The 13,597-nt window shown below is 47.9% G+C and overlaps 1 protein-coding gene across 1 annotated transcript in view; it reads right to left on the bottom strand.

The window, feature by feature from the left end:
• Positions 1-1,844: 1,844 nt before the first annotated feature.
• The window catches only part of ITFG2 (integrin alpha FG-GAP repeat containing 2), a 31,340-nt gene continuing 19,587 nt past the window's right edge, over positions 1,845-13,597 (bottom strand). The window contains exons 10-12 of the mRNA XM_056855905.1: positions 13,188-13,305; positions 11,355-11,528; positions 1,845-1,987 (exon numbers count right to left, since the gene is read on the bottom strand). Coding sequence (XP_056711883.1) covers positions 1,845-1,987; positions 11,355-11,528; positions 13,188-13,305 — 435 coding nt within the window. The remainder of the gene's footprint in view (positions 1,988-11,354; positions 11,529-13,187; positions 13,306-13,597) is intronic.

The raw sequence follows: 13,597 nt of genomic DNA, 5'->3' as shown, positions 1-13,597 counted from the left end.
TCCTGCCCCCCACCCACCATGATGGAAACAGAAGTTAGCTCATTAGGACCAAAACAGAAAACCTAAATGTAATTCAAGAGAATGGAATCTCTGGCCTGATTCTGACCCAGTGCATGTCTTCGCAACTGTCACACAGCCAAGGGGAAAAACTAGAAATGACTCAGAAGGGCTGGAATTCCTCACTGCCACCCCCCCCCTCCACAATGCCCTGGTAGTTTACATCAGAAGCATGCCTCTTCAAGATAAAAAACTGAAAGCCACCCTCGGGACTTCAGGACCTTTTCACGGACTGAACAGGACTGCAGGGGCACTTGGGCGGGGTCCCCTTGCCTTGGCAATGGGCATCTTAGAGGGGTGCGTGAAACAAAAATGGAGGACAGGCTGCCGACCACCTTGGAGATGAAAGAGGGCTGGCAATGAATGACCATTACTGAGCATTAAAGGAAGAGTGGGCAGAGGGCAGGCATGGTTCATTTCAGTGCTTCTCAGTCAGCAACCATTCGTGTGGCTGAGAACTGGAACCTCTTGCAAATCAAACACCAATGGGCTGACACCCCTCCCCTTTGCCTGTGTTTCCTTTTCGCAAGTAACAATCCAGCTTTATTACACCACAATACTACAGAATGTTTCCAATTCAGCTTTCCAGAACTTGGGATCCATAAACACACAATACTACCCAAGAGATCTCATTCCTAACATGGCCCAGGGGTCCCTCGGATTCCTGCCCCAACACATCCCCCTTTCTTCTGTATTAGTGGAGTCTGGGCAGGGTTGTGTTAATATGTAAGTACATTTTAGAGTCTGGATTAGATTCTTCAAAGCGATTCTTCAGTTAGGATTCTGATCCTTTCATAGCATGGCCCTTCCCCAAAATTTCAACAAATTCCTCATCAAATCAGTCACCCTTGAAGAGAAGCCCCAAGTTGCTATCCATTCGCCCCTACCCAAGTATGGACACATGGCTCCTTCATCGCGACTGCCCACAGTCCAACCAATTTGCATCAGGGGCCACTGCGGAATCTTTATGGGTGTTCTCCTCTGACACCTCTCTTAGCAGCCTCCCTGTGTATTCTTCTAACCAAGTATTTGTGCAGTATTTGGACCACATCAGTTTGTGATGAAGAGAAATGGGATTAGCATAAGTCTTCATGAAGATTTTCACTGCCCATTTTCTCCTCAGGCCTTGGCTTTTACCTCTCCTGAGGCTTTCTTTTAGAGCCAATGCATGAGAAGATTTGAATAATGGAGGGGCTGTGTCCAGAAAAATATTAAAAAGAGAATGAAATGGACAAGAGGAGAGGCAGAGGGGAAGAGAGAGAGCTGATTAATCCAGGGGAAGCTGTTTCAGAAAACACAGGGTGGGATTCCGACCTTTGAAACAACAGTTGATTTACAAGTGAGATTATTTAGTTGGAATCTCTAATGCATATTATAACCCTCCCCACCCTTTTAAGCTTCACTGTTTTTAAAATATGAACTTCTTTAGTTAGAATATGAATTTCCATTTTTACAGTCTCCTGGTCTTCTCCAGGTCTTTCTGTGTCAACACTTCTGGACATATAACTAGTTTTGTGCAATGATTTAATTACTTTCCTTTTTGTACTCTTCAATTTTCACAATGAAGATTTTTGGGCAAAAGGCTAAGTCTCCGATGAGGATTTAACACAAACAGTGATAACCATGAGAAGAGAGCAAAAGGTATTTCCCATCTCTCTGGGATCAATACTGGTTCCTTCACTCCTTTACATCAGTCTTCTTAATGCTGCTCAGCCAGCTTTTTAAGATTATCCCATGGGCATAACGGACAGCGGCCAACGGAGAGGAGCTGCAGCGCCCTTGGCTCGTCACGATTCTTGGATGGTCGTGCGGCACTTGGAGGAGTCTGTCCTGGCTTGATGCCTTTGCTGATGATGGGTACTTGATTGATGTTCTGGTAAGTAGAGTGTATTGTGAATCAGATCTTTGACAGCAGAAACATCATCTCCAGCTATAAAAGAGAAGTACACACATTAACACCAGAGATTCCACAACCACGACTGATACAAGATGGCGTCCTGAGCAGACACACTGGCGTGTCACTCCTGCCTGTATTGTGGTTTTAAGATAAACATTTTACTTCAATCTTTTAATCTGTCGGCCAAGTTTGGAAGTGGAATCACTACGTATGGACTCCTAGAATTGCCTTGCTTTGTCTTCTGATAAACCAGATATATGTTGCCGCTTTTTTATCTATTGTGATGGGAGCCAGTGAACAGCAGTGGGATGTGGAGGAAGTGGTTATCAGAATTGACTGCTAGAACTGTTGAACTTTGACTCCTTAAAGGAAATAACTGAGAAACTTACTAGGATGGTTCAAGACCCATAGAGAGAAAGCTGTAACCAATTAAGAATGAGTGTCCCTCCCTTCCTTGGTTTTCTCGCACAGCTGATTTAGATAAGAGGAAGAAAAGAAATTCAGACAAATGAATTTCAGTTAGTTGCTAAAAGGCCAATTTATCAATTGATACTGCAAACTAATAAGGTGTGTCTGACAGTTTGTAGTTATAATTTATCTCCTTCCAGTTAAAATGAAAACTCAGACTGAAATAGCTTGGACGGGATTGGAAGCATATATAGGGCATCTAATAAAGACTGATCCCTCTGTACATGTCATCATAGGAGGGGATATTAATGCGAGGCTTGGTAAGGATGACAATAGCAAATATGCCACATTTAAAACATGTCTGCCAGTAGAAGGAAATCTACTTCTCCCATATACAAGATTGTCAAAAGATGTTAAATCCAATTATGCTGGATATATCACAGATGGTCAGTCATTCCAACCTGTGTATTCTAAATGTCTCTTACCCTAATGATCATCTGGTGGAATGGTCAGGAGAAAGAATGAGCCTACTGGATTATATTATAGTTTCTGAAAAAACAGTGTTGCACTTACCTGTAACTGTTGTTCGTTGAGTGGTCTTCTGTGCAGGCACACATGGGGACTGCGCAGGCGCAGGCCAGCCACGGAAAAGATTAGCAGAGCTTCAAGAAGAGTTAGCTCCCAAGGAGCGCTCCCCTCCCCCTCCCATCAGGGACCCAGCCTTAACGGCTCTTCCCGCCCAGGAGTCACCTGACCGGAGGGGGTGGGGGGCACTCTTCCCTCAGTTCTCCTAATGCCGCCGCGGGGAGTACACTCTTTTACGGTGCCATCCCACAGCGGGGAAGGAGGGAGGGATGTGTGCCTGCACAGAAGACCACTCAACGAACAACAGTTACAGGTAAGTGCAACACTGTTTTTCGTTTTCGTGGCTTCTGTGCAGTCCCACATGGGAGAATAGCAAGCTCACTTACTGTGGAGGTGGGTGTGCGATGGTCAACGGAATAACGTGTTCAACACCGCTTTCCCCACAGCCGCATCAGCTCGAGTCGACATCTATGGCGTAGTGCTGAATGAAGGTCGTCGGACTGGACCACGTCGCTGCCTTGCAGATGTCCGAGATGTCGACCGTCGAGGCGAACGCAGCTGAGGCCGCTTGTGCTCTCGTGGAATGTGCGTATAGGTTCAGAGGGCATTCTACCCCTGCTGACTGATAGGACAATCTAATGGCTGACACAACCCACCTAGAAAGTGTGTGAGCGGAGACTGCCTTACCCCTATGTGTCCCTTTAAAACAAATAAACAGATTGTCGTCCTGTCTGAAAGGTTTGGTTCTTTGTAAATAGAATAGAAGTGCTCTACGCACATCCAAGGTATGTAATTGTTGCTCCGACGGGGATTGTGGGGCAGGGAAAAACACAGGTAGGGTGATATCCTGCGAGAGATGGAATTTTGACACCACCTTAGGTAGAAAGGCTAAACTTGGACGAAGGACAACCCTATTTGAAAAGAACTTCGTGAAAGGTGGGTCTGCTCTTAAGGCCCTCAGATCGCTGACCCTTCTGGCCGACGTGATGGCTATCAAAAAGGCAGTCTTGTAGGACAACATGGACACATCACAAGAAGTCATGGGTTCGAAGGGCTTAGACGTTAGGTGTGACAGAACTAAGGAAAGGCTCCATTGGTGGACTGGAGCGTGCACCTGGGGAAATAAATTTTGGAGGCCCTTCAGAAATCTCTTACAAAGTTTATTTGAAAATAGAGAACAAGAGTCTATTCCGTCATGGAAGGCGGAAATAGCTGCCAAGTGGCAATTGATGGACGAGTTAGATAGTCCACTGTCCTTTAAGGATAAAAGGTACTCAAACAACTGCGGTAATTTACACCGTTGTGGTACAATCTCCTGAGACAAAGCCCATTCAGAAAATCGTGACCATTTAAGCGAATACGATCTTCTGGTGGAAGGTTTACGCGCAGAGAGGAGGACATGGGCAACCCTGTCCGACCACTGAGTCACGGGGTGATCCTCCATGCCGCTAGACTGAGAGAGGATGGGTTGTGGTGTAGTACCCGTCCCCTGGTCAGTAGAGAGGGGGAATCGGGGAACCTGATGTATGTCCGATGAGACATGTTCCAGAGGGTTGGAAACCATGGCCTCTTTGGCCAAAAGGGGGTTACCATGATCAAGTTGGCTCCTTCCTGGAGGGCCTTCCCTAACACTCTGGGGATCAGGGGAATAGGCGGGAAGGCATACATCAGAGTTGCTGACCACGGGAGTTGAAAAGCGTCTCCTAGAGATGACACCTCTCGCGCCGCCCTTGAACAGAACTGCGGGCACCGTGTGTTGTCGCTTGTAGCGAAGAGATCTACCTCCGGCCAACCCCATGTGAGGAAAATAGGGTTGAGAAAAGAAAAAGGGATGGACCATTCGTGATCTAGGGACACATCCCTGCTTAGGGCATCTGCTGTAGTGTTGGAACAGCCCGCCACGTGTATGGCCGTGAGGGATATTTGACGCTCTATCGCCCACTCCCATATGCGGGATGCCTCCCGACATAAGGCTAGGGAATTGGTGCCCCCTTGCTTGTTTATATAAAACATAGCTGTGGTGTTGTCTGTTGCGACGAGCACATTCTTTTGAGCGAGAACATCTGCAAAAGAAAGGAGGCCAAATCTAATAGCCTTCAATTCCAACAGATTGATATGCAAGGAGGCTTGCTGGGGGGTCCATCTTCCCTTAGCCGTAAGGGATCCGCAATGAGCCCCCCAACCTCCCATGGAGGCATCAGTAAACATCTGGAGATCATGTGAGACGACACCGAAACTGATACCTTTGAGGAGGTTGGACTCCTGTGCCCACCAAGCCAAGGAGCGAATAATCACTCTGGGGATAGACAACATTTTCCCTTGAGGGTCAACGTTGATTCTGAAAACCCTCAAGAACCAATTTTGGAGGGGTCTCATGCGTAACCTAGCATAAGGGACCACGGCAGTAGTCGATGACATGAGCCCCAACAATTTCTGAATAGTCACTGCTTTTTGATACCTCTGTGATGAAAAATACCATACCAACTTTTGAATGGCTCTAATTCTAGGTAGTGGTAGGAAAGCTGAATGCGCCTCTGCATCTAGGGTAGCTCCAATGAATTCCACCCTCTTGGAAGGTATGAGACGGGATTTCTCAAAATTAATAACTAAGCCAAGACTGGCCAAAGTATCTGTCACCTTCGTGAGAGATGCGATTAAGTTCTGGGGGGATGTGTCCACCACCAGCCAGTCATCTAGATAGGGGTAGATGGTACAACCTTGTAATGTCAGAAAACCTATTACTTCCGACATTACTTTAGTGAAGACACGTGGGGCGGAAGATAGACCAAACGGCAAAACAGTATACTCGTAGGTAACCCCCTGACATGTAAATCTAAGATATTTCCTACATCTTTTGTGGATTGCAATATGGAAATATGCATCCTTGAGGTCTACCACTGCAAACCACATGTCAGGCGAGAGGAGGGGTAAAATGTCACGTAGAGATAACATCCTAAACCTCCTGAACTGGACATATTCATTAAGATCTCTCAGGTCCATAATGGGCCTCTTCCCTCCACCTTTCTTGTCAATCAAGAAATATTTGGAGTAGAAGCCTAATTGCGACTCAGAGGGCGGAACAATCTGAATCGCTCCCTTTAGCAGCAAGTACCTCTTGAAACAGTTGTATAGAAAACCTGCCCGATTCTGGGCTGGGATAAGAACACGGTGGTGTATCAGTGAATTCCAAGAAGTACCCTGATGAGATAATATTCAACACCCAGGAGTAATTGGAAATTTGCAACCATTTACTCAAGAAGGGGAACAAGCGTTGAAAGAACATTGGCATAACTGAACCAGACCTAGGCAAATCCGCCATAACAGGGCTAGATAGAACTGGGATTGGTAATCCTAAACTAGCTAGTCAGGACACGTTCTTCTTTCCCCCTTGGTTGTCTCGTGGGGGGTAACCTCCTTTTTTACCCCTACTCCTAGGGGTGAATCCTTTGTCCTGCTGAGCAGTGGGGAAATGACGGGACTGGGATTGCTGGTAACCCCATGATTGAGGCCTGTGAGCCCTTCCCGAATAATAAGTTTGAGAGTGCCTATAGAAAGGCCTGGGTCTGTAGGAGGGGCCAGCCTGCTGGGTAACCCCTAAGGACTTTGCTGTTGCCTTTTGTTTGCGAAGATTATGTAACACTTCATCAGTTAAATCGCAAAACAATGCTTTCACGTCAAAAGGCATGTCCTCTATCCTTGCCTTGACATCAGGGGCCAGCGTGGATGCCCTCAACCAAGAGTGGTGACGGAGAACAATACTTGACGCCATACTCCTACCCAAGGCGTCCGCCATATGGCGTGAGAGCGATCTGGTTTTTCCCCAGTCTCTGGCCCTCAGATTGGAGGCCCTTCAAGAGAGCTCTCTTCTCCTCGGGCAGAGAATCGAACACCTCAGATACCCTGTCCCATAAGGACATCTGATATCTCCCCATTAGGGCACCAAAGTTGGCAATACGAATGCCCAGAGCAGCCGAAGAATAAAGCTTTCGGCCTAGCCCGTCTAATTTACGCCCCTCCTTATCAAGGGGAGCAAAGTGGGCACCCGATTTATATTTTGCTGCAAGCACCGCAGTAATGATGGAGTTGGGCTGCGGATGTTTATAAAGAAACTTCGCATCCTCCTCATTAATCTTGTAAAGATTTTCTATTTTCTTAATCGAGGCCACAACTGAGGCTGGCCTTTGCCAAGTAGCCATGGCAACCTCTTTAATGCCCTTGACCATGGGTAGTTTGGCTGGGCCTGTATCAGGGCTATAAAGAACACCCATAATGGGGTCAGATGGTCTAGGGTCTGCCTGAATGGCTGATAATCCTAAAACCTTAGCCATGCGTAATAAAAGCTCAGAAAAAACCCTCAGGTCCTCCGTGGGGGAAACCGGGGTGGGATCTCCCACGATATCGTCCGGGGATGGCAGAGAAGTGCCCTCCGAAGAAGACACTGAGTCCAGGTCGGTGTCGTCATCGCTGACGTCGACCTCGGCGACTTGCCTGGGCCTCGATGTCGAAGCCGCTGTTGGCGGTAGCTCCTCGGCGCCGATCGCTGCCGACGTCGAAGGGAGGGGAGCCGGGACGGCAGAAGTCGGCGCTATGCCCGCCGAAGGTCTGGAAACCTCATGACGTCGAGAAGGGGCGTCGGCGAAAGCTGTGGAGGGGGCTGGCGCACTCTGGTGATGGGCCGGAATCGCGTCCCCCCGGCGTCGGTGGTAGGTCCCGGCATCACTCCGGTGAAGGCTGTCGGCGTCGACGCGACGATGATAGTAGTCGACGTCGAGCTGGCGACGCGGGTCGATGAAGTTGAACTGCGGATACCATGGGGGAGGGCAGTACCCCCATGGGCCCCAGTCGTGGTATGGGATATAATCCCTTTGATACGCCTCCGACGCCAAGGGCTCCTCCGAGTCCGAGATAACAACCCCGGGAACCTCAAAGACGTCTTCCTCCGACGACGAAGAATGCACCTCAACCCCCGAAGGCGATGGGGGGGTGAGGGGGCCTTAAGGCAGGTGCAGCTGCACTCTGCAGGCGTTGGCGTGGGCTCCGACCCCGATCATTAGGGGCCGTTGAGCCTCTACTCGGCGGGGAGCGGCGACGAGGTGAGGCAGAAGTATGCCCCGGAGATCTGGATCCCCTCCGCGAGGGAGCTCGATGCCTCGGCGACGATCTCCCGACGTCGACCGGTCTATCGGGCGCGCATGGCGTCGATGCAGTCGACGTCGAAGGCCTAGTTAAGGTAGAACTCTCCGGGGCCGATCGAACCGACTCTTCCCGTTTCTTCGATCTTGGCGAAGCAGGGTTCTTCTTTTTATCCTTGTGTTTTTTCGACGGTGGTTCGGACATGGCTCTATCGTCTCTAGCCCGAGAGGTGGACCTTTTAAACGAGGAAGCGGGGTCTAGAGAACTGGGCCTCAAGGTCTGCTCCGGCCGGAGCGATTTTTCATACAGGGCCGCCATTAACTTCTTAGCTCTGTGTTGGCGGCATTTATGAGTAAACAGCGAGCAGGCCTTACAAGCCGCCACCACATGGCCCTCGCCCAGACATAGAAGGCAGTCCTTGTGCTCATCAGATGAAGCCATTTTCGTACCGCATGTGCGGCACTTCTTAAACAGGGCCATGTCCATACAACTCAAGACTCTCTGGGGTAAAGGTCAAAAGTTTTACCTCAGAGTCGTTACAATAGACGAAGCTCATCCAAAACACTGTTCTCTCCGCGGCGGCAGAATGAGAACTGAGGGAAGAGTGCTCCCCACCCCCTCCGGTCAGGTGACTCCTGGGCGGGAAGAGCCGTTAAGGCTGGGTCCCTGATGGGAGGGGGAGGGGAGCGCTCCTTTGGAGCTAACTCTTCTTGAAGCTCTGCTAATCTTTTCCGTGGCTGGCCTGCGCCTGCGCAGTCCCCATGTGGGACTGCACAGAAGCCACGAAAACGAAATATGGTTCAGTTTGTTGAATCATTTGAGGTTGCTACCTACCATGATAGTGACCATTTACCCCTCAATCTGAAGTTTGTGATACCACATTTTAATCATGCAAGAAAGAGCTGCATAAGGGAGTGTTAGAATATGGAAAAAGAAATTCTAGTCTGAATTGAGGAGAGAAGCTCTTAAGTGGACAGACAGCGCTTGCTGGTGGCTTAAAATTCAAGGGGTAATTGTGTTCAGGAGTTGGGATTTCCCTTCACGCACATAGAGAGATCAGTGTGGTGTAGTGGGTAAGGTGTCGGACTAGGATCTGGGAAACTCGTTCACATCATGGAAGCTTGCTGGGTGACCTTGGGCCAGTCACACACTCTCAGCCTCAACCCTGGCAAGAATTTGGATGGGAGTCCTCCACGGAATACCAGGGGAGCGACGCGGAGGCAGGCCATGGCAAATCACTGCTGAATGTCTCTTCCCTTGAAAACCCCACCGTGTCACCATAAGTCAGCTGCGACTTAACAGCAAAAAGAAAAGAAAAAGCCCCTGCCAAGGATTATTGCACTTGCCTCTTTCCTCCACACTTGCCACTTTCTTTCAAAGTTCCTTAAAACAGAAATCTCTTTTGCTTATTTATTTATTTTGTCGAAGGCTTTCACGGTCAGAGTTCATTGGTTCTTGTAGGTTGTCCGGGCTGTGTAACCGTGGTCTTGGTATTTTCTTTCCTGACGTTTTGCCAGCAGCTGTGGCAGGCATCTTCAGAGGAGTAACACTGAAGGACAGTGTCTCAGCTACGATCAGCAAAAGACAAAAGAGACCCCCTCACCTCTGCAGGAGTATAACGTATACCTTGCAGCTGTGGACAAGTTTACGTTGGGACAACAAAACGCAGCATACAAACAAGGATAAAAGAACATGAAAGATACTGCAGACTTGGCCAACCTGAGAAAATCAGCAGTGGCTGAACATAGACTGACACAAACAGGACACAGGGTCTTATTCCAAGACACTGAAAGACTGGACAATTCTACCAACTATTTTGTCAGATTGCACAGAGAAGCCATTGAAATTCATAAACATCAGCACAATTTTATCAGAAAAGAAGAGAGTTTAAGAATGAATAAGGCTTGGCTTCCTGTCCTGAAAACCTCCAGATTAACAAAGACTATAGTCAACAATAGCCATGCAGATTAGCTTTGGATTTCACACATTAACAAATCACTTCAGGATACAATGGTTCCATATTAACATACCACACCCTCATTAGCACATTATCTTGATACTTACAGGACAATGATTAGCACATTACCTTTGATACTTTTTGCAGGACAATGATTCAGCTCAACCCAACCCCTTTCTGACTATATATTACTCTTCCTACACACTTGACATTGAGAGACACTGTCCTTCAGTGTTACTCCTCTGAAGATGCCTGCCACAGCTGCTGGCAAAACGTCAGGAAAGAAAATACCAAGACCACGGTTACACAGCCCGGATAACCTACAAGAACCAATATTTATTTATTTGTTTATTTATTTATTTAAGTATTTAAAATATTTATCTATTGAAAATGGCCAAGGGGGCTGAAGACAAAATCAGTATCAGTCACATCAGTAAGAATAAAAAGTATAACATGCAACAGTATTATTTAATATTTAAACAGAGAATTAAAAACACTGTCATATTATAAAAACAGCAGGGAAAATATCCAACACCAACCCAGGGCTCTCTAGTATCAGAGGAGCATGCCTATTATTTTGGGTGCGGTGGAGCACAGGCAGGATGGCGCTGCTACACTTGTCTTGTTAGTGGCTTCCTAGAGGCACCTGGTTGGCCACTTTGTGAACAGACTGCTGGATTTGATGGGCCTTGGTCTGATCCAGCAGGGACTTTCTTATGGTTTTATGTAGGGCAGTAAGCAGCAACCATTCAATCAGGAGTCCCAAAAGTATATAGTAGCAGCAAGTATGAGGGAAGAGGAGGAAGACCCCCCCCCAAAAAAAAACTCAACAAAGCTCCAGGGAAAACCAAGGGCTTTCATGATGACTGATGCTCAGATGTGGCATCAACGGAGCTGCCAAAGGGAGGGCACACCGGGCTTGATGTGCTCCCCTCCCCTCCCCTTTGTGGTGATGGTGGAGGCAGAGAGCAGGGCCTCGGCTGGCAATGGATACAAAGGCTCCAAAGGGAGTAAAGGCAAGAATTGCCTGAAAATCGATGGCACAGCGGGTATTAAAAAGTATTCCCATTCATACAGAATGTCCCGTGCTTCCTGTTCTCTACAAATTCTAACGGTCTGGTTCTTATTTTTAAAATCCAGTTGATAAACATTGGTGTGGGTGTATTAAAACATGGATTTAATGTTTGCTGCCATTTTAAGCACAGAATTTGGTTAATTTCAAAGTGGAATTCTAAATGTGCTGTTCATAAGTCTACTCCTCTCTTGTATATAAATGAGCACACACACCCCTCTGGCCATAGGAGACGGGCCACGCACCTACGCCCAGCTGCTGCAGGAGTTTTCCATATTCAGAATTGCTCTCTAGTATCTTCAGCAGATTGGTGGATTCCATTCTTTCCAGCTGGACATCCCAATAAATATAGATCTTCTGGTTGAAGCTGATGTATACCAGACAAGGGCTGTTGCGGCCTCCCTGGCAGGCATACAGACCTAAAGAGATGAAGGCAAAGGGCGGCTGTTACTTAAGGACCAACAGATACATCCAGGGAGATCTGAGAAACAGCTGAGGCCAAAGAGAACTCCAGAAAACAGAAGGGCACCTGGCCTACGCACGCAGCAGCAGCAGGAGGAGGCCCAATGGGCTGTACCACGTCAGACCACAGGGGAGGGACGACCCCTTTTCAAATTTCCTGCATATTCATTGTTCACTGGAATGAATTAATTGGAAAACTGGCACAGCATGCAAAGGCGAGGATACAACCATTCACTCTGATGTGTGTGTGTGTGTTTTTTTTACTTGCAAGGGGTTTTTACATGGGGGAGCATTAAAAATGCAGTTTGTGTTTGGTATATACCATGTTTGTTGGCAGTTGCTACATGAGTTTGGCTGTATACTGACCTTATTTCTTTTGTTTATTCCCTGTACCTGTTTTTGTGCTGGTCGTGAACCTTCATAAAGTTTTAATGTAATGTAATGACCACCACTGAAGCTGAATGCAGATGACTTGCTAGCTGAGCGTCCTGACACATTCAGGTTTTTGCCCACTCTAGAAGGCACAGCCTCGGCGGGACTTGGCTTTAAAGGGGGGAGGGGCCAACACAATGGGCCCACACCACAGGTCTGTGTGGCACTCCCCCACTGAGTCAGGGGCAGGGCTTTTGCCCACTCTAGAAGGGGAAGAGCTCTGCCTTGAAAAGCAGATCTACAGCTTGGGGGTGCTCAAGGAGCCAGCCTTGTCCTTGGATACTCACATATCCTCTTCAGCTATGAAGTACCTTCCCTCAGTCACGGGCCTACAGCCCTTCTTGGAAAGACAAGAACTGGCTATTAGCACACCAGTGAGTTTTAATCCCTCCTAGAGCAGAAATAGGGATTCTGTTGAAGCAGAAGAATGGGAATGGAGTTTAACGAAAATGTGCTCCCAAGAGCACACACTCCCTTGACCGCTGCACTCTTGACAGCGGGCAGCTGAATATGGGACACAACAGCAAGAATTTTATGGAAACAGTGCAGTTGAGGTAATGCTGGGCTGGTTCAGTCACACAGACATGACACCACTTGATGCAACCGTCACCTAGTGCACCAGCACTCGCCCACAGCCTGAGGATTCATGGCATTCCCGCAGAGCAGCTTCCTGGGTGCTTGGCTCAGGGTTTGTTCCCTAAAACAAAATCACAGCAAAGAATCCACCCTTGGATGTAACCTAAGCTGGAGCAAAAGCTTGACCCCCTATTAGGCCAAAAAGAGTAGCCATGCCGGAGTTTGGTGCTCCATCAGACTTTTCTTTTACATCACAAAAGGAGAGGGAGAAGCAAGGCTGCCCAGTTACTGATCTACCCAACACAGCATCATCCAAGATGTCAGGCAGAAGGTGGTCTTTTGCAGTTCACCAATGCCAGGTGTTGAACCTGGGACTTTATGCAGGCAAAGCCACTCTGGCTAACTTTTGCTCATGAGAGTTCATACTGAGTGAGGCCACAGGTCCATCTATGCCAGTAACTGACTTCTCCCACTCACAGCAGCTCTCCCAGGTCTTTAACAGAGATCTCTGCATTACCACTAAACTCAGAGCAAAATATTCTGAGCAAAAAGCAGAGAGCACAGTTCTGACCAGGGCTACAGACCTGCCAAGCACTTAGGTGGCTCACCTGCACAGAAGGCGCTCACATTTTCATCTACCTGGAACCTGGCGACTGTCCGGCTGTGGTCTATGATATACGTCTGGCCATCCCAAGCACAAGCAATCACTTCCTCATAGCCATTTCCCTGGAAGAGATCCAGCATCTAATCAGCACAGTTCTATGTGATGTGTTGGAAATCCCATAAGCCTGCAAGCAGGATACCCATTCCCGCATCCATCCAGACACAGTATGAACAACTTCGCATCAAAGCAGAAGTATTGAGTAAAAAAAGCAAAGAAGCTAGCATGATGATTGCAAATACAAGAGCTGCAACCTGCAAAATGGGAGGGGGGGGACAAACAGCAGTTTAACTCTTGCTTCTCCAGCAGTAATGCTGGAACAACCATAACCCCTAGATTCTTAACTGAGTCAGCAAG

The sequence above is a fragment of the Euleptes europaea genome, chromosome 9, assembly GCF_029931775.1.
Source record: "Euleptes europaea isolate rEulEur1 chromosome 9, rEulEur1.hap1, whole genome shotgun sequence".
NCBI classification, from domain to species: domain Eukaryota; kingdom Metazoa; phylum Chordata; class Lepidosauria; order Squamata; family Sphaerodactylidae; genus Euleptes; species Euleptes europaea.
Note: the sequence above shows the minus strand (reverse complement) of the source record. Positions and strands in the feature narration are given on the sequence as shown.